Genomic DNA, 22024 nt, shown 5'->3' on the forward strand with positions numbered 1-22024 from the left:
CACTCGGCTCCACAGCCACCGGCAACGCAGGCTCGGTGGCCGGCGGCAACTTTACGGTGGACACAGCAGGGGGCCCCGGGCAATCTGACCATTCATTATAATTCTTATTCCTCCCCTGCACAGCACTAGCTTGCTCTACCGCTTCCTTTTCTGCCTGATATTGCAACAAATCATTATAAACCACACGCCAACACTTCCCGCATTTTTTAGCCATTTTCTCCCCATCTATCATTCCCTGAAAAATTGCATCTCCAAATTTACGCCATTCAGCAAGATCATGCACTAAATGCAGATCCTGAAATAACACTTTAGCATAACCATACACTAATAACTTAGGGAGTTCCTTTTCCAAGTCTATCCCCTTAAACTGTCTCCGCCTAAGAAAAGCGGAAAATAAATTATATGCTGCTTGCCTGTCCATATTTACTCATGTCGGTACCATTGCAGCCCTCCAGGCTTCGGCAGCACATATCGGTCGAGCCCACCTCTGTGGTCACTCGAGACGCGGAGTTCCAATTTTAGCTCTTTCGTCGTCCGTCGAGCTGCGAAATCCGGACCCGAACCCAACGCAGTTCTTCACCCGTGGCAGCCCTTTTTTCCTTATCACGTCGAGGGTCACCATTTGTTGGAAGTAACCGTGGGAGACAAGTCTCATGCTATCATGGTCAACAAGTCTCGTTTATTAGGTGTTACAGCATCTCATTTATACAATCAGTAATAAGTTCATGCATATTGCAAAAGTAAAGCTCAGGATTGGTGAATTAGACATTGCTTCATCTGACCTTTGTGGTTAGTCTTATGGATACTTTTTCTTTGCAGCTCTGTCTACACCTTGCTACACATCTTGCTTTTCCCTCAGGCCGTCCTTGCCTCTAGATACATATTTCGTCTTTAGCTACATACCCTGTCTTTTCACATCCTGATTTCTTCTCAGCTGCTTAGCCCGTGACCGTCCCTAGGATAGACCGTCTTTGTCTTTAATCACATTCATTCTTTTACAATTTAACTAGTGGAATCTCTTCATGTCCTTTCTCATGAAGCCATTCTGCATAAACACTCTCCACACCTAACCACTCCTTCTATTTGATGGAGGTGACAAAGCTCAGTTTAATTTCTGACTGCTGTTTAAATTCTGAAGCTCGAGCTGGTTCCTGGAGCAGAAAAAGCTCAGAAGCTGGCAAACTAACTGGCTTCACCTGGGTGAGGTGCCACGAGTCTCATGTCCCCGTCCCAGAGTTCAAGGTGAGCAATCTGTCTGAAGAGGCTGATGATCAGTTCCGAGTGTCTGCAGTCAATGCGCATGGACAGAGCCTGTATCTGGAATTCCCAGGGAGCGTGCACCTTGGTAAGCACAAAAACCCCAATGGAAATGGGTCAGTGTGTGCTGAGCAGCTGTGTTGGTTCCCTAAAGATGCTTCCTTTGACTTTAAGGATAGTAGTGCATTAACACACCAAAGGCTTTCCTTTATTCCCAGTTCTCCTATCTCCTATCAACCTCCAGCTACCACTAAAGTGATACAAGTTCTATTTCTGTGACAGAGACATGAATATCCTTATCTTTTGATATCTCACATGTGCAAGAGGCAGAACTTTCTGTAACAGATCTTAAGCACAGAAGTGCTTCTTCTAGCGCTCATGCAAAGGGAGAAGTAGAAATGTCCCTATGATTTAATCTTCCATCTCTAAATGAGATACCAGACTTGCATCTAAAGAGCATTAAGACATACATGTTGTTCTTCCTCAGACCCAGTCCTGGTTGTGAAATCCCCCCTAACAACTGGTGAAGCTGTACCTGGAGGGGATGCCATGTTTACTATTGACCTTACAACAACGTGTTGCGGCACTTGGTACCTCAACTGTAAAGTCTTACAGGAAAGCGAGACCTGGATCATCAAGAGAACCCAAACTACTCACAGCCTAATCATAAAGAACGTCACCAAGAACGATGATGGAGCAGAAGTGAAATTTGTTGCCAAAAATGTTGGTTTCAGCAGCAAGATGAGAGTGAGAGGTATTTGCTTTGATCCTTCTCCTTTCCTCTTACTGTCAAGGCATAGTTGCTGTGATCTGATGATTAGAACTGGGGCTGCAGGCATTCACTGACTGTACCAAATACCTGAAATTGCATCCCATGGACTGACGTGAGTCCTGGTAATGACCTAAACATGATAGCACTGAGTGTAGGGTAAGCCAATCTACCCAGCTGCTTGGTATCTGAACCAGATTGCTTCATGCCAGCTGATGAATGTCTGCAGTTCACAGCTACTGGCCAGTGCCTTCAGTCACCAGGTTTACCACTGCATCACCATAGAGCAGTACTTTCAGCTCCAGGTTCAGACAGCCTTTCTGATTGCACTGGAATAGTTTAGAAGTAGGGGAGCAATCATTCCAATAATATCTCTATCAATCAGCTTTGCATGACAAAATAGAACAAATGAAGATTCATGATGGGAGGAGCTGTTTGTCATTGGGTGGAAACCTCTGCAGAAGCATGTTTAGAGCATTATTAATCAGTAGAAGGAGATGTTTGGTTGATTTTTACTTAGTAAATCCTGCAAGAAGACCAAATTAAATATCTTGAATTGCTCAGCACTGACCCAGTTATGAGTGCAGGAACAGAAGGTGATACTTTTTCAGAGATCTTGGAACAAACATTGACCACCTTAGCCTGATATCAATTGAAATAACGAGGCCTTTGCTCCTGACAGGTGCTGCAGTGAGATTTACCAATAAGAGCAAAGATGTAGAAAAGATCTCCGCTCGGCTGCGTGAGGAAGCCAAACTGCAGGCTGAGCTTTCAGACACAGGTGCTACTGTGGAGTGGATGAAGGATGGGAAGGAGCTCAAGGCCAGTGAAAATTATGAACTGCACATTGAGGGGAAGAAACACACCCTGAAAATTCACAGCGTCTCAATGGATGATGCTGGAAGTTGTCAGTGCATCTGTGAGGGGGATAAAATGCTCTATCAGCTTTCAGTGAAAGGTATGTGACAGTCTGGGCTGTCCTCTTCCTGCCCAGGGCCAGCAGACTGCATTCACCTGACTCCCCGACAGTCCAGCTGTTGTCAGACAGCATCTGGGGTGTTTTCAGTGCCTGTTTTGATTTGAACTGGCCAATCTGCTTTGTAGAGCCATTTGATTTCTGTGTTCTGTCCTGTGATTCGTCCCTAAGATATAGAGGAAATCAAGGGAAATAGAGGAAAAAGAGCATCCCAGCCTTCCTGCTCTTCTCTCAGGGTGGCCACGAGAGATGGTGTAAAATGCTCTTTTTGTAGCAGTGATCCCAAATGTAGAAGAGACCTGTGAAGAGTCACAGGGATGTTTACTTAGCTGTCATTCCATGGTGGGCTTTTTCTGACACGGATGTAGAGAGAAACTGAACTTTCCCACGCAGGTCTCTGTTTTGCTGCAGGGTGTAGGTCTGATCTCTGAGATCCACACGCTGGGCCTTGATTGCAATAAATGAGAGCCCTTTGTTTGCTCCAGTGGAAGACTTTCCATTTCTGCAGTACCCTCTGCAGATGACACAAATGCAAATGCACCTTCTTCCCAGCAACAATTGCCTTTTTTTTTTTCACACTGAGTATGCATGAGGCTCTTCATCATCTTCTGCTGGCTTGTCACCCTTGTTGATCCATGGAGAAACAACAAAGCCCTAGAGTAGTGTATGCACTTTGGCATTGGAGAGCTTTCTTAATTGTTTCTTCTCAAAGAACAAACTCCAGAGAGACATGGAGACAGCTCCAAACAGAATTGAATAATGGGACTAAATTGATGGAGAGCAGAACTTCCTGCCAAGGCTTGTCAGCTAGTCTTAATTTTGCTTTTCTTCTCTCTGTCATGTTAGCATAATATTTCGTACTGGCAGGTCTGCCCCCAGAATTAATTGAATTAGCTGGTGGACGTTTCCATGTGCTTTGCACTGTAATGTGACTATCAAATGAGTAATCAATGCTGTTATTTTAATATATGTGCTGGCAAACTTTAAGACAAACAACTGCTGTTGATAGCTTGGTTACTGCAGAATCAGCTTTCGTGTATCTCATAGATAGGGAAGAGACCCTTAAGGGTCAGCTAGTTGGACTCCCCCCGCAATGAACAGGGGCACCACAGCTCCATCAGGTGCTCAGAGCCCTGTCCAGCCTGACTTTGAACATCCTCAGGCTCACCAATCTTATACCCATGCCACACACTCGCCATATTTCACCATTCAGCATCGCCACTTGTATCTTCTCTTGCTGTAAACCAGAGCTAGCTGGTAAATCATCTGCTGTGCGGGTCAGCTGTGTCTCTCCCATGGGCATCACGTGGCTGCTGGGAGGCTCTGAAGAGCTGCAGCCAGAGGTGTGTCACCCGCTGGGCCTCGTGCCCAAAGGAGCCCACAGGAAAGTGTTGTTGCAGTTTGTCATGCACTGCACTGCCATGAGACTTGATGTGCCAGACATCCTCTGACACGTGACCTCCTGCATCCAGGCAGGACATCTGAGACGTCTCCTTCAGCCTGACGTGGCTGCAGTTTCACACTGCTTTTACTAAGGAAGGAGAAGGCACGTGGATGAAACTCTTTTCCTGCTCTTCCTGGCATTAGCTCATAGTACAAGTAAAGCACTGTCAGGTCAAGCCTGGAGGAGTAATGCTTGTCACTGACATGTTCCTGTTCAGGGTGGAGCTGGAGGGTAAAATAACACAAGAAATTGTCATTGATATTCAATATCTGTGAAATTCAGCTGGCTGCATTCACAGAACCTGGCGTTGAGATCTGTTTTCTGGTTTCTATCTTGAGCCTATTTTCCATAACCCAGTCCTCATTTATGAACTGAAGCTCTACTGAAAGCCTTTCGCTGTGTATGCTCATGCTGCAGTGCAGCGCTTGTGACCTTTAACAGCACATTCACGTTCCTCTGATCAGAGGAGCCTTAAGGTTGATTAAGACCCTCTAGTCCGACTGCTCACCCATCACCACCATGATGCTCACCATCAGCTAGCTAAAAACTCAGCAGAGATGATAGATCAAGCACAACACTGGATTTGGGATGGCTAGAGATTCCTAAAATATTGAAGGATTGCTTGCAGGTGGTGTTGGCTCAGGTATTCACCCTGCATCCCACCTCCCGTTCTGTTTGGTTGAGAATCATGCATTCTGCAATTTCACTTTGTAATTCAAAGACCCTGGCTTTATCTGTTGAAAAACTGATCTAAAACAAGCCAAGAAGACTCCGTTGGAACTGGTTGATGCAGAACAAAGGCATTCCCAAAGGACAAGTTGCACTGTTTGATGAACATTATTGGATGAGAGCTAAGCTAAGATTTAAAAAGTTCTGGGGATTCTGGGATGTTAAGGGAACACTAGCAGTAACTCCTATCACAAAATGTCACATGGCTCAGACAAAATGCCATCAAGAGTGCTTAATTAGGAGCACCAAATGGTCGCAAGATGGTCTTAGGGCAGGGAAGTAATATATCTATGTGATACTGATTGATGCTATTAGTTCTTCACAGCTTGACTCTAGAGGAACTGTTCTTCTTTGGTCACCTAGTTTTAAAAGAATAGATGGCTCCTGTCTATTACAATTTTTAACGAATTATTTGTTCACTGATGCCATAAATGTGCCTGGCATAGCAATTGGCCTTGGTATATGCAGTGACTGAAAGCAACAGTTGTTTCTCTAAGAAATGCAATACTAAGCTAGGTCTGCCTGTAGTTGACAGCCATCAGCTTGCTCCTCAGGCAGGTTCTGTCTGGATGGAATGAAGGGCATGAAATACTGATGTGCTCATCAAACGCTGCTTGGTAGCTTAGAGACAAGGTGTTGAATAGGTTTGTTCATGTATTGAAAACACGTTACTTAGCTGCCTTCATTTTAGCTTCAGAAGAACATGTGCAGAATACAGAATTGATTAGAAGAAATAAGAACTGTCTGCATAGAACTTACTCTTTCCTTACACAGGAGAATCAAGCACACGTTTGTATGTGAGTACCTCCAGAGGTGAAACTCGATCCCCCAGATGTAATGAGCAGAGACATTACAATCTGTTCTAACTGTATCTTAATGCTGTGCTGAATAAGCCTGAGTCAGGATGTAAACCACTTTCTCTTTTTTTCTTCAGATGAAGCCATTAATTTTGTCAACAAGTCCAAAACGACTCCAGAAATATCAGTCAGTCCTTCTGAAGACCTGGAGCTGGTGTGTGAGGTGTCAGCTGCAAGCGGAGCTGTCGTATAGAAGAAAGATCAAACAGAGGTGAAGCAGGACCAGAGGACAACCATCATCTCCCAGGGGACGCACCGCAAGCTCATGGTCAAAAATGTGACCCTGAAAGACCAAGGGAGCTACAGCTGTGAAACAAAAGATGACAAAGCAACATTCCAAGTGAAAGTCAGAGGTGAGAAAATGCTTGAAATCCCAGAGAGAAAGGAACGCTTCATTTGGTGTGTCTTTCATTTGGAGGATCAACTTACAGCCTCTCTGGTGCAAAACACTTTGGCTATAGGGCTTTCTTTGTCATCTAGTGTCATAGCAACACTTTTCTACATGTGCTTTTCCATCCAGGAATGAATTACTGCAACAAACCATAGGCAAGGAGGGTAACTTGTGCAGCTCTTGTAGTCAGCTGGTGTCTGCAGGGTTACAGTGCAAGAGCACACCAGGCATGCAAGGAGTGAGAAAAGGGGAGGTGTTTGAAGAGATCTGGTTACAAAATTTGAATGACACAATGAGGTGGAAAATGCCACTAATCAGACTCATAAATGGCCTGGGTTGCAAAGCCCCACAGTGCTCATCCAGTTCCAACCCCCTTCTTCCTATGTGCAGGGTTGCCAAGCAGCAGCCCAGGCTGCCCAGAACCACATCCAGCCTGGCCTTGAATGCCTGCAGGGATGGAGCATCCACAGTCTCCTTGGGCAACCTGTTCTAGAGGGCCGTTCCCTTCCGATTTACTGGAAATGTAGAGAGACATCAGAAGAAAAAAAGATAAGGGAGGAGGTTCAGCAGTGCATGCAGGTGTTCTAAATCTCATGTCCAAATCTGCTATCAGACTGTGAAATGTTTAGGTTTGTGATATGATATGAAATGAAATGATATGATATGATATGATATGATATGATATGAACTGATATGCCTATAATTTCCCAAGGCAAAATAGAGGGGAAAGTATTTTCCTGTCTTAATGAGGCATCACGATGCTCCCTGTGAAGGGCAAGTATAGTGAAAATGGGGAACTGGACTTAGCTCTGCAGCAGACTACAGCAAAATGGTGTGACTGTTGTGATGTCCCTGCAGAGAAAGAAGAGGTGTTTACAAACAAGGACAAGGTACAAAAAGAGGTGAAGGCTGTACTGACTCAAAATGCCACGCTGAGCTGTGAGGTGGCCCAGGAGAAGACGGAGGTGAAGTGGTACAAGGAGGGGAAACTGATCACCTCGAGCAAGAAGTTCAAGGTGGAGTCAGAGGGCAAACAGCGTCGGCTGGTATTGAGCCAGGTGGAGAAGAAAGATGCAGGGGAGTACAGCTGCGAGGCTGCTGGCCAGAAACTCACCTTCAAGATTCATGTAACTGGTAGGAAACACATTTTGGTTGATATTCTTTGATTATTCCATAGTCTGGCTGTGGAAACGTCTGTGTGAATGTGTCCTCTTGATTCTGCCATGAAACTGTTTTGGGGAGGATGAAAAGAAATGCTTACAAACGTGCAGCTAAAATGATTATTTGTTTTTAACAGTGTTTTATCTAGCTCTTCCCCTACAACTACTTTTATAATGAGCTGTCCATGGATGTCCAACTGTGATTTGTACAATGTGCAACACTGCTCTACCAGTTGATATTTCAACAGTAGTAGTTACAGATCTCTACTGTGGCTGCACTGAGATTTGGTTGTTGGTGTCGTAAGAACTTTTAGTCAGAGGCATTGCACTTGCCTTTGGTTTGTTGAATCCCATGTTGACGACCATTCGTTCCATGTTCTGTAAATGTAATGATCAGTCGTGAATCCATTGATACCTTTCTAATTGTACGTTTCTCATTAGTCTCAGAGTTTAGCATGGAGGCAGATCTCTCACTCCAGCTGCAGTAGAGATTGCTCTGGTGTCAGTATATTTTGCACAAGATCCGGTAAATTTTAACTTAGACTCCAGATAGCCTTGAGCACATCAGCTGCATTCTGAGTGACCATTAGTGAGCTGGCTGATGACGAGGGTTTGTCTTCTGTTTTATTTGTAGCTGCACTCTGCTGGTTTTTGCTCGTAAGTCAGCTTGTTCTCTGTTAACTTTACAGTTCTTGTCTTGTATTCTGAGCTGATCAGGACAGGGAATCTGTTTTCTCCTCTTCTTTCCTATGGCAGTGAACACATTGGAGCTTAATCCTGGTCAAGGTTTGGCATTTGGTCAGCTATGTGGAGGAGCAACTGTACTGGGAGTCTACTGCCTTTCTGCTCACACAGACCTGGTGTCCTTGCAGGGCATAGCTTGCGTTCTGTTCCCTTGTAAAGGTTGCAGTCTTTGCTCTCTCCATCTTGGGGCATTCTGCTCCTTCAGTCCCTGGTGTGCAATATATCTCTGCTCCTGTAGTAGACAGTTTTGCTGCTGCCTGTGGTGTAGACTCTTAAACCATCAGCTCTTACTATTCCCACACCACGTGGATGTGATTCTGGGGCCTTTGGATCTGTTCCGTGAGTTGTGTCGCTCATGCTTTTGGCTCAGGAAACTGGCAGTTTCAGCAAAGAGTGGATTACAGACAGGGTAGATTTGGGAGGTATCTGTCAGAGAAAATGAAATATGAACGTTGACAGAAAGACTATGGCAACAGCTGGAATCAACCAAGTTAATCCTCAGCAGCCAAAGCCAGCCCACGTCTTATTGCAGAGGTGTAGGGAGAAAACCCAGAAATGTAGTGCTTTTACACTTGAATTTTGCTAGCTGAGGGCTATTATTAGCTGTTTGCCTCAGAAACCAAAGGTTTTCTGTTCTCTTTCAGACCGGATGAGCTCATGGCTGCACAGGGTAATGTAATACCTCCTCCTCTGCCATACGTGGAGAGTGCTTGCCTAGCTACTGTTGCTGTATTTCTTATGTATTTCTCACTGTAACATGATGTGCAAGTCCAGCCCTCACTGCAAAATGATCTGGTGTGAAAGTCAGGAGGGATTATGAGTACTCTTGGAGTGGTTGGCTCTTTCACTACAGAAACCCTCATCTTACTAGCTTCTCCCAAAGTGCAATGGCTTTCTGAGTCTTAATTTCTCCTCTTACCATTGCACTCAGAAAGATTTTCAGGGTTCCTCTACCCCAGGGTTCCACTGGTAGCACAGAACAATCCCATTTTAAGGACATGTTTAATGTTAGGTGCTCAGTGTTGAGCATTACGGGATGCAGATTAGACCTTCTTGCTTAAAAGAAACAAGTGCTGCACACCTTGGAAACCTATAGAAAACTAGAGTAAAAAGGGCTGATTCTGCCATCTAATTATCTCAGTATTTGTGGTGCATGCTGAAATCCTTATTTGAAGTGGGCCAAAGCTCCATTGCATTTGTGAGAAGTTTTGCATCACCTGTTTGGTCTAGGCCATGTTTGTTGTCTTGCTAATAAGCAACCCTTCTGATCTTCATCAAATCATTGTGGTTGGAAAAGACCACAAAGATCCCCACATCCAGCCTCACCCCATCCCACCATGCACACTGCCCACGTCCCTCAGTGCCACATCTCCATGGTTATTGAACACTTCCAGGGATGGTAACAACACCACCTCCCTGCAAAGCTGTGCCACCACATCACCATTCCTCTTCAGAAGAAGTTTTTCTTAACATCCAACTTGAACCTTCTCTGAAAATCATCAGTCAAAACAGCGGCTGTTGAAGATGGGCGGAGAGAATGATGCTTCTGCAGTCAATACAAGCAGGGAGATCAAATGTAGAGTGTATCAACTGCATTCTTGCATTGGCTTGCTGCCCTGCTCCCTCGCCTTCAGTGGACTGCAGTGCTGGTGGTAGAGCTGTGGTGTGAATCCTGGGATTGCACATACTGCAACGGTCAGCAGCACAGGAACTTGAGCTGAACTTACCCTCCTGGGCAGCTGCTGCCACTCAGAATTCAGACAGCATGCAGAGGAGAAAGTCATGAAGGAAGGGAAAGGGATGGCAGCAGAAGGCTTCACAGAGTGACAGTAGGGAGGAAGGAGATAGGGGACAGGTCATGGAAGGGTTTGCCATGACTGCTGGGGAGCAGGAGCCTTCCCGGTCACCTGAGCTGGGTATGCCTGAATATGCTTGCATGAATGATCTGAATGAGTGGTCTTCCATGTCTCCACTGCAAATAAAAGGCAATGTCAATCCCCCTCACAACTGCTAGTCCTGCATTCATGCTTGGAGCCTCTGTCTTGGTATCAGCATCAGGACCCTGGGATCTTTCCTGGGACCCAAACAAGCATAGGAAGCTTATTCAAAATTGCTCTGCTGTTACAAGCTGGCTAGCACTAGAGAAGTCCATGATGTAAGTGAGTCAGAAATATTCTGCACTTCTACAGCCTTTTGTAGGGCAAACCATGGAATAGAAATGGAAGCCCATTTATTTAGGGTTTATCTGTTCTCCCACGCCTCAAATAGGAACTAGCATGAACGCTCTCAGCAACCAGTTGTTGGTAAAAGGAGAATCAGATAAAACAGTTATTAAAGTAATCAATAAAATATTCAACATGTCAATCGATCCCACTTAGCAAGGTGATTAACTGAATCACCTTAACTGAAGTGTGTATGCCTAACTAATTACACTTGCTATCTTTCTGATGCTAACTCCATTTGTTGACACAAAGGGTAAGGTGGGCTTTTAAACACTTTCTTCTTTATGTGTTAGTTATTAAGAGGAGATGACCTCAGCCAGTTCTCTGAAGAATCAGGGGTTGCTGAGAGTAGAAAACCATGCTTTATGCATAAAACTGAGCTACAAAATCTAATGTAGGCGAAATATTCACCATATTAAGGGCTATATCATTACCATAGGGTAGAGTCAAAAGATGCTATTCTGCTCTTAAATTTCTATGGTTTCCTGATCTTGAGGTCCTCACTTCATAATTGAGCTGTATTTGGCTGATCTCCAGTGCAGAGTGGAGCAATATCAAAAAGACAGACAGATGAAGAGCTGTCATTGTCTTCATTAGAAGAAATCTGAAAATTAGGATTTCCAGCTGATAGTAAAGACTACTCAGAGGGATGGGATGACCATATGGACTGTGCTGAGATGCATTATAATGTGTGATAAACACTGTAAAGCAGTGTTGCTCCAGGAAATGGTCCAATACAACATAGAAGCAACTTTTAATGTCTTCCAGTCACAAGTTGTTCATATCTAATGTATATTTTACCCAATGTTTTCCAGTTCCAGAAGCAGAGGATGCCTTTATCAACAAGCAGAAGGTGCAGAAGGAGGTGAAGGCTGCACCAACAGAAAATGCCACGCTGAGCTGCGAGGTGGCCCAGGAGAAGACGGAGGTGAAGTGGTACAAGGAGGGGAAACTGATCACCTCGAGCAAGAAGTTCAGGGTGGAGTCAGAGGGCAAACAGCGTCGGCTGGTGGTGAGCCAGGTGGAGAAGAAAGGTGCAGGGGAGTACAGCTGCGAGGCTGCTGGCCAGAAACTCACCTTCAGGATTCATGTCACAGGTAAGACAGGTGTTGTATGAAATACAGCAGAGAACAGTAAAGTAAAATCTAGTTTCCATTTTGCAGTGATCCAGGTGCAGTAGTCTGTGCTGAGGTTTTTTCCCTATACTTGACTGCCTGGGTTTGTAGAAAGTATTTGGTTTTAGTATGGCACAAAGACCTGTTTCAGTCTGTAGAATAATAATTGCTGATATATGTACAATGGAAGCAATATTCAAGATATTATTCAAATCTCTCCTGTGCCTGAGATCCCAAACTGTAATTCTTGTTCACCTAAACATTTGACTAAGATAAGTATGTGCAGTGAGGCTGGAGTGCATGTTCTACGTGCAGCCTTTCGTGGCAGGAGAAGCAGGAACTTCTCCTAGTAGTACACTGCCTTTTTACTATGCCTTTATGTTGGAGGCTGCATCTGGATAGGTGAGTCTGCTACTCACAGTAAGAGACCTGGTAGAGCTGACTATTCCCAGAGCTCAAAGTAAGATAGATATCTGCAAATCACACACAAAGAAGAAAGGACTGCGTTGGTGAGCATATTTCCTTTGTGCCTTTGACAGTCACAATTGTGGCAGTGGTAGAGGCCATGAGGAGTCTGTTCAGGAAGCCAGGAGTACTGTTCTGGGTCATGAAAAGGCAGCCAGTGGTTTGACTATCGCATGTTTATGTGTTTTGATGTTTCACAGTGGGTCTTAAGCAAAAGGAACTCAGGTTTTGGTTGCCTGCAGGACAGATGTTCTTTTGGGTTCAATATGTTTGCATAGTGACTTGCAACCATGGGACTGGTGTTCAAGGACCCTCTTGGTTCCTTCAGTTCCTAGGTTCTTTCTTGCCTAGATTTGACACTTTGTTTCAACAGAAGAGCTGATATTCTCTAGTGAAGGCTATTAGTTTGGGCACAAGTGGTAACCTAAACCTGTTCCAACCTGTACATACAAACCTGCAAGTTGGTCTCATTTCAGTCCCTCAGTCAATACTTTCTCTTTTCTTCCCTCAGAGCCAAAACCTGTGTTTATAAACCAGGAGAAGGTGCAGAAAGAGGTGAGTGCTGCCCTGGCAGCAAGTGCCTCCCTCAGCTGTGAAGTAGCACAGGATCCAACCGAAGTAAAATGGTTCAAGGATGGAAGACTGCTTGCCTCCTCCAGAAAGTTCAAACTGGAATCTGTGGGCAAAACACGGCGTCTGGTTGTGGAGCAGCTGGAGAAGAAAGATGCTGGAGAATACATCTGCGAGGCTGCTGGCCAGAAGATGTCCTTCAAGTTGGAAACAACTGGTGAGCATTCGCTTTGGGAGCACTAAGCAGCTGTTTATGTGGCTTAGAGGAAGACTGTCTGTCTTCTACCCTGTGGGCATGGAACAGCCACAGTTCCCCCTGGAACAATATCAATGACCCACACCACTAATTGGATTCTCCTTTTTAATGTAGTGGTAGCGAGCTGAAAACCTGGCTGTGGAATACTTCTGACTAAGGAACTTCTACTTTAATTTCTAGGTGCACTGAATTACCCTCTAGAGTGTCTTTCTGAATATATAAGCAACCACGGGTGACTATGATCCTGATTTATATCTCAGTTCAGGATAACTGTTTCAGTTAGGTTAGATGAATAGCTCCAGAGAAGATAGGGAAATACAGCAGTTCACTGATACCACGTGTCAGAAGAATGCAGCTCAGTGCTGGGCAGTTTGCTGCTTCATTCCCTCTTACAAGTTGCACCCAAGGCTGGAAAAGACCACTGAGATAGCTGAGTCCAACCCCTGCCCACCCTCACTGGACTTACTAACCACGTCCCCAGTGCCACATACCCGTGGCTCTTGAGCACCTCCAGTGACTGCGGTATATCAGCGTGGTTGCTTCAGTTGTGTGAGTTTTCAGACACTGGCTGTTGTTCTAGCGAGGCAAAAAACCCAAACTGATGGAACAGTGTCTATACAGGAAGCAACTGGCTGTCCTGATGGCTGCCAACAGTTTTACACAAGGTGTGTCATGCAAGCTTGCATGAGTCTGGTTTAAAAACTTGCTGTTCTGATGGAAGGAGAGGATGTTGGTACAGGATAACTGCGGGATTTGTGCTCTCCCGACATCCAGTTGCAATCACAGCTTATTGTTGCTATAGAAAACAGCTTCTCTATAGACAAACTAAGTTAGTTCCAATAAGTGGCTGAAGCCCTAAGTGATCCAAGGTGAAGCATGATCCAAACTGGAATTTAGCTAATTGTAGTAGGGAATCCAAGATGAGTTATTTAAAATATGAGTCCTCCATCTAAAACAGCATTGAACTCTTACCCTGGTTTATGATAGAAGTGAGAGTTTAACAGCAGAAGTCTGAAGTTATGCTCCATATTTCTCATCACTGAAGAGAATATTTGAATATATGAATTCCTTTGGCTATGTTAGAGCTCATAATGCGGTCAGCTGATGTTCTTTAAATGCTTGGAGTCTAGCAATGTGGGGAAGTGGACTGCTATTTGCTGTTGAGCTTTAGGCTGAGAAGCCTGATTTTAGAGGACCATAGACTTCCCCTTTCCCTTCCCCTCTCCTCCCCTTCTCCCTGGACTGATCCCGCATGGTTTGAGAATGATTTCAGATCAAGGTAAATGAGGAATAGCCATGTGAAAACCTGTTGTTTTAGTGCACTATAAGAGACACTTAGTCAAAAGACAAGTCTGTGTTCCAAGCTTAAGATTACAGGAGATCCTAGAAACAACTCAGCTGCTCAAACCTGTAGTCTGGCTGAATATTTTATTGTCAGTTATGGTCAGGAGGAGATGCTTGAGTAAGACAAATAAAAGGTCATGGGTAACTTGGTCCTTCTTGTGATATACTTCTAGGCTTTCATCAGGGAAAAGCTTAATTAGTCCAAATCATTCATCGGGGAGGCTCACTGTGACAGGTATTGGTTGGTGCAAGGTGTCATTATCTGCTCCTGTCCCAGATTACTTTAGCAGCAGAACCAGCTTCCCTTCCAGCTGCAAAGAATGTTTTGCACTGGGCCATTACCACCAGAGTATCCCTCAAATATCAAGAGGATTTTTGGAACGTTATTGTCCCTAGCACATGTAATGATAATGTGCTCAAAACAATAGGTTTTTTTGTTGTTAATTACAAGTTCTAGTAAGCATGGAGAGTAGGCACTGCCTTTCATTATTCCTTACGCCAGATGCTCCTAGAGACCTCATTCCCAACTAAATCCGCATCCTTCTTTCTCCTTCTCAGAATTGCCTGTGAAAATCAGCAAACCATTGGCAGACATTAGCGTCACTCAGAAGGACAAGGTCACATTTGAGTGTGAGCTGTCCAGGCCCAAGGTGGACGTCAAGTGGTTCAAGGTATGGCATGTAATGGTATTTTCCTTTCTGACTTCTCTGGAAATGAATGAGAGCCTTTAATTTCACTTCCAAGGGATGCGAGTCTGAGCTTTTGCTTGATAGCTTTTGCATTGCTCTCTTTTCTTAGTGCTCTTTTACTTGCCCAGATCAGCACTCTTTGTTATTATGTCCTGAGTTCATTTATCAAGTAGAAATGGAAGTTTGCTTTGGGTTTCTTGTGAACTCCTGAGGTCTTGCTGCACAAAATATTGTTGGTTGGAGTACAGTCTTGAGCTTCAAGTCTAACACAGAAATTCTCAGCCGGGATTTTGTAGCCTTGTTGTGAACTGGGTTTTAGGGTGAAATCTGAGTTTTCTTTGCACCTGACAGTGTGAGAATTTGCTCTGGCACTTTGTGTACCTCCCCGGTGCTCAGCTGTTCCTTCCCTTACTTGGGGATAACGTCATTTATTCAAGGTGATGTCCAAACAGGCTTGTTAACAGTCCTCCGCAGTGCTTTAAGCTGTCATAGGTCAGCCAGAATTTATGCAAGTTCTATAGCCATTCCTACATGTTGAAAACACTGCACTGTGCTTAAGCTTCAGCATATGTTCCAGTAAGCACAGTTCCATTAATTCTAGGGGAGTGGGTGAATTAAGCATAGATCTGAAGGCTGCCTTTGCTCAGTGCAGAGATGGAAGGACTCATGGAGATCTGACTTGATATTTTCCCTTCTAGGATGGGAAGGAGCTCTGTCAAAGTAAAAAAGTGGGCATTACTTCCCAGGGAAATAAGAGAAGTCTCATTTTTCACAAGTGTGAATATGAAGATCAGGGAACATCCACATGCTGAGCAGCCTAAGACAAGACATCAGCTACCCTAAAGGTTCATTTTATGTTTAACTGAAAGAGCAAATAAATCCTATTGTGGTATTTTGCACCACAGGAAGAAATGCTTCATGGGCAGTTTGGGCACTTCTTGGTTAGTCCTTTTGGATACCTTTCTCTTTCTTCTTTATGCTCAAGACAGATTTTCCGTCCATGTGTTGCATTGGTTAAACCCCAGTTTGTAGCTCATCACCAGGCTCTGAAGCATCAGACTGGTTACTGAACACACGGGTCTGCTGTGCCCTGGTAGATGCCACCTTCCCAAGGGACGTATGAAAGGATGCTTTTTTCTGATTTCCTACTAGATGCTGTCCTCATGTGGCCACTTGGGTTCAGTGTTAGCATGAACATGAACATCTGTCCTGTCCCATGACTTTGGTGATCTCTCATTTTCTCTCTCATTCTGCAACCAGGTTGGGTTGCTGTTTCAGTACTGGCTGTTTTATGCAGCCATTCCATTTGTTCTGGTTTAGGTTCTTTTTTTTTTTTTTTTTTTTCTTTTCTTTTTTTCAGACATCATTTCTATACAGTAGACAAAGCCAGCCTATTACATTTGATTTACAGGTTTTAGCTTTTGCTGGTAAGCATTTCAGCTCTCAGGCAGTTTTACCAACAGCTTTGAAGAGCTGAAATGAACCAGCCTGGACACGATGGTCTGTTTTTGTTGGTGTAATGAATTTATGAAGTTAAACTGATTGACCCCATAAGGTTTTACAGTGTATGACTCACGTCTGGCAGAGTTATCACAGCAATGAGTTTATATACTTAGCATTTCAGGAGGCAAATGGTTGGGGATACTCTTTCATTTGCTTGCGTCTCAGAGTGAATCACTAGTATGTGAACCATCCTTCATCTCCTTTGTATTGCTTTTGTGTGTGTCTGTGTGTGGTTTCCCCTGTGAATTTCATTCTTTCCAGTTATATGTAAGTTCTCTTTTGAGCAGTGAAATTAGATGTTCCATCATCAGTCATAATGGTAAAGCTGAGTTGCCACGTTATCTGTGTCCTTTCTGTCTGGCGTCTCAATAACTGCTGCCCCACCACAATATCTGCCTAATACTTCAGCTCCATGGATGCCTCCTTGTGCAAACTGAGAGCCTGTATTTGGTGTGCATAGATCTGGGCTTACATCTGTGCTGGTAAATGCACTAGTGCATGGGCTAAGCAGTCCTGCCTCCTGTGCTGTGGGCATTGAGATGGGGCTCCTACAAGCTGCCCATTGCAAGATATTTAGAAACTAATTGCTGCGGAGGTTTCCATCCTCTTTTCAGACTAACTAAAATTTGGTTAGTGGGATCAAAACAGAAGGGGCAGGGAGGGAGAGCTGACCAAGGACTACTGATGGAACAACTATGAATCCTTGGTTCCTCAGGATTCCCTGCATCAGCAGTTGGCAACAGGAGTAAGGGGGCTCAGGAGGACACTGTGGAGTAGTGTGAAAAATGAGCGAAGAGAGTTACTAATTGATGCCTCTTGGAAAGTAGTCCAAGAGTGGTCCTCTTCATAAACTCTCCTCTTGTGTGTGGTTTTATCTTTATGAGGTGTTCATAACAAGTGATGTGTAGATCTCCCTTATCTCATAATGTCTTTTCCTGCCTGCAGTGAATATGCAGGATACTGGATCATATACCAGCTTCTTTGAATTACTGCTCATGTCAGGAGATAAAATCTGCCTATTCTTTGAACTAACACTGGCGAGGGTTAGTTATTCTGGCTACCGAGAGAATGACACAGCAGATTAAACTCTTTCATTTCCTTCTTTGTCAAATGCCTTTTCATCTAACTGTGTGTCCCATAGAAATTCAGAGCAGTGTTGGCTGAGGGAAGTGGAAATATTTATCTCCTGTGTGTATCTGCCACCCTATTTAGACATGCTGGCAGAGCGCAGAGATTGGAGGAGTTGGATTAGGCAGTAGTTTCCCTATTGCTCACAGAACCACTTTTTCTGTGGTCTCCCAGCTACCCTGTGCCCAGTGGCCTATGCAAGATGGAGCGGAAAAGGCTCATTTTATGAACAAACAGGAACCTTTCTGGTCAGATTAATACCTGTGCTCTTTTAGAGAGATTTAGATACTAGAGATTTTAGGTACTGGAATAGTCTCCCCAGAAAGGTGGTTGAATCACCATCCCTGGTTGTGTTTAAGAGCCTTTTGGATGTGGTACTCAGGGATATGATTTAGTGTAGGGTTTTTAGAGTTAGGGTACTGGTTAGGCTGCGGTTGGACTTGATGATCTTCAATGTCTTTTCCAACCTGGGTAAATCTATGATTCTATGCAGGAACTCTTCTCCTGAGGTTAATCCAAGTTGTATCCAGGCCCTTCAGAAGGAAAGGGATATAGCAGCACAGAAATATGGCCTGATTCTGACATAACTAAATGCAGACCTGGAGAATTAAAAGGGATTGTGTGATGTTCAAAGGATTTTGAAGCAAAGATGTCCCCTAGGTAAGATTTGTGGCTGACATTCCCCATACATTGTTTGTAGGCACACAAGCTAAGGAGAGACTAGTGATGAGCATGCAGAGAAGCCAATGGTTCAGACAGGTTTGTAGTGACACGACATTGTAGAGTTCTGTCTAGTTCTCCTTGGCATAGTTTGGAAAATAAAGATGAGGTAATTGGTGGTAACCAATATGGCTTCATCAAGGTCAAGCCATGTCTGACAAACTTGGTGGCCTTTCATGATGGAGTAACAGCATCAGTGGATAATGGGAGAGCAACTGACATCATCTACATGGACTTGTGCAGAGCATTTGATCCCGTCCTGCATGACATCCTGGTCACCAAACTGGAGAAAAATGGTTTTGATGGATGGACCAGTTGCAGGATAGGGAACTGTCTGGATGGTCACACTCAGAGAGCTGCAGTCAATAGCTCAGTGTCCAGGTGGAGGGTGGTGTTGGGACCAGTGTTATTTAACATTTTTGTAGGCAACATGGACAGTGGAATCAAATGCAGCCTCAGCAAGTTTGCAGATGACACCAAGCTGAGCGGTGCTGTTGATGTGCTAGAGGGAAGGGATGCTACCCAGAGGGACCTGGACAGGCTGGAGAGGTGGGCCCTTGGCAGCCTCATGAACTTGAGTGTGGCCAAGTACAAGGCCCTGCACCTGGGTCAGGGCAATCCCAAGCACAGGCACAGGCTTAGAGGAGAATGATTTGAGAGAAGCCTTGACCCTGAGGAGAAGAGTTGGTGTGGAGGGAGGTGTCCCTGCCTATAGCAGAGGGACTGGAACTAAATGACCTTAAAGATTCAGTCAGTTCTATTGTTTTTCTACCCTTAATTTTGCTTGAAAGGTTTTAGAATAAATGAGATTCTGGTTTCCATGAAAACTGTTTGCAGGGAGCTCCATTGTAGCTAGTAGGTCTGTCTTTAAGTTCAAGGGCAATAATGCATTGACTGTGTTGAAGAGAGAAATGACTCAGGAATGGATGATGGTTTAGAATAAAACATAATCCTACTTATTTTCTATGCAAATATGTGTAAGGAAAAGATGCTGCACTCAGTTCTGGAAATACCCTGACAAATATATCTCTACTGTTTCACAGCTGGAGATATCAAGATTGTTAAAGCACTGGAAGATGTGGAAGTGAATGAATATGGGAGTGCATCTTTTGTCTGTGAGATTTCACACGATGAGGTTCAGACCCAGTGGTACAAAGAGGACAACAAGCTGAAGGCTGATGACAACATCAGAATGCAACAAGATGGTAGGGTGTAAGCGGGGGGTCTTTCTCCTGAGTGGGGGGTGGGTTGGAGATCAAGCATATAAGACATCTGAAATGAAGTGAAGAGGGTTCAGAAGCGAGTTCCCCTTTTGTTTTGGGACTGAGGTTTAGGTGGAACAAGTGACATGGTGGGATGCTTAGTGTGGGAAGTGTGATGCTATCCCACCATCCCACACTGCTGGGAGCAGGTAGGAAATGAGTGCAGTTATTTCCAAAGTGGGGGTGAACAGGGCAGTCAGTTCACCTCTCCAAAGAGGTTTTGTCTGACAGTGAGTGTGATCCTTCTGTATCAGGTACTTTGATGGTGACGACAGCCACATTTGGTCAGTCCTTGTAGAAGCCATGTTTAGATTCTGCTTTGGTCTGCTCCATTTCCAGTTCAAAGTCGTTGGACACTAAATGAGACAGCTGCATCTCAGTAAAAGATCTGTTTGAATAGCTGTGATGTGCTTACTATTCAGATTTACAGAGCTGAGGTTTTGTCCTTGGCTATAGCAAAGAAGTCAAATCAGGTGAAATTAATTGTATTTCTGAACTAGACAAGTTTAAGTTTGGTAGCACCTAAATTTGGTGCGGTTTGTCATTGATTTCATCTGAAAGAAACTTGCAGGCTTTTTATCTGCTGTTGTCCCCAGCGTAAGATTATCCATTCACATCCTAAAGTACTTGTTATATTTTCAACTCCCTCTTATTTGAATAAAAGCCTCAACAATTGGGAGCAATTTAATAAGCACAGAACAAGAGCTGGACCTTGCATTTGGTAGATACTGTGCAGTATTACTTCATAGAAATGTAGTCAATGGCATTCCCTATAGACAATCGTTTGTTTTATCTTTAGAGTCGTTCAAAGAAACATTGTGAACTTGACATTAATTGGAATGGAATACACGCAAGAGACTTTCCTCTTCTTCCAATTGTCCTCATCCTTTCTTCTCTTCCACCCCTGCTTTGCAGATTACCATATAGAAATCACCAGGAAGTTGGAGGACAAGACAGCTTTGGAACGTCATTCTGTCATCCTGTCCTGTGACTTCAGGCCTTCTCCAAAGGTTGTGAAATGGTTCAAGGGCCGCACACCCATCGAGCCCTCTGAGAAGTACAAGATCAAGAGGGATAAGCATTCAGTAGAGCTCAGAATTCTGAAGCTGAAGCCCGATGATGCTGGTGTGTACAAGTGCAAGGCAGGAATTGCAGAGACTGAGGCCACGCTGACAGCTGAAGGTATGAGCAGGGAGGGTGGCCTCTTCCATGTCCTATTTCACCTCAGATTTCTCTTCTTGAGGTTGACTTCTGCCGTTCTCTCCTGCTAACTTTATAAATGTATTATCTTCACATAGATGATTACACAAAGATCATCTAGTCCAACCATTCTACCACATCCCAGTATGATTTATAGTAACAGTGGTAACAGTTCACCTTGTTTCCCCACAGCCCGCAATGTAGAAGTAACGAAGCACCTGCAGGATGTAGAAATTGAAGAAGAGAGCTCTGCTGTCTTCTCCTGCGAGCTGTCCCATAATGACGAGGACGTGGAATGGTTCCTGAATGGCAACCTCCTTTACACCAACAATTACAATGACATCAAGAACGTTGGCAATTGCTGCACACTGACAATGAAGCAGGTTAAGCCTGAGGATGCTGGCACAGTGACAGTGAAGTCAGACAAGGTGTCAGAAAGCGCACCTGAAGGTGATAGGTGGGTCTGATCACACCCCTCCTGGATGTAAGAGATGCTAAGGAGCTCCAGTTCATTCTATTGTGCAGCAGTCCTGCTTCTAAAGCTGACCTCTCTGGGGTGACAAGTCATCAGAGGCTTTCTTCCAGTGGAAGGTTCCATTGCAGCAGATATCAAGGAAGGAGGATGGTTTTGGTGTCCTGCCAAAGCATTCCATTGCTTTTTATCATCATTTTACTTAACACAAGGAGAGTTACAGGAGCAATTTCTTTTACTGCTTCAGTAACATGCAGTGTCAATGCTGTTGTCTCCAAGGATTTATGACTGAAGGAGAGATCATTCAGTGTGTGTTTTGCCTCTGGGATGACTAATGACCAGGCTGTGAGCAACCTGATCTAGCTGTTAATGTCCCTTTTTATTGCAGGGGAGCTGGGCTAGATGGCCTTTAAGGGTCTCTTCCAATTCTAAGGAACTCGTGCCTGAAGTGCAGAAGTGGATGAATTATACCACTTCTTCATATCCTCCCCATGATTACAGAGGAAATACAACAAAACAACATGCATGGTCTTACTGTTGTCATTTGCTTGAATACGAAGACGTCTCTTTTTTATGGTTGAGATTTTTGTTGATATGGGTCAGGAGGAACTCACACTTTTTAGCTTTTTCAATAGGCGATCGTAGGAATCCTGGTCTCCATCATCTGGTACCACCGTGGATTCATCTACATCAGGCACGAGTGAAAGAATTAAAACACAAAACAACCACCAAGGTGAACCCTTCCAAAAGG

At 44.3% G+C, this 22024-nt stretch overlaps 1 protein-coding gene across 1 annotated transcript in view; it reads left to right on the plus strand.

Moving 5' to 3' along the window:
* Positions 1-21675, plus strand: part of LOC146755730 (obscurin-like) — a 177855-nt gene extending 156180 nt beyond the window's left edge. Inside the window, exons 2-3 of the mRNA XM_085525228.1 lie at positions 20517-20726; positions 21662-21675. Of these exons, the coding sequence (XP_085381354.1) occupies positions 20517-20726; positions 21662-21675 (224 nt within the window). The remainder of the gene's footprint in view (positions 1-20516; positions 20727-21661) is intronic.
* Positions 21676-22024: the final 349 nt, after the last annotated feature.

Source organism: Coturnix japonica, chromosome 30 (genome assembly GCF_054131305.1).
Source record: "Coturnix japonica strain WE chromosome 30, WE-NBRP24, whole genome shotgun sequence".
In the NCBI taxonomy this organism is placed as follows: domain Eukaryota; kingdom Metazoa; phylum Chordata; class Aves; order Galliformes; family Phasianidae; genus Coturnix; species Coturnix japonica.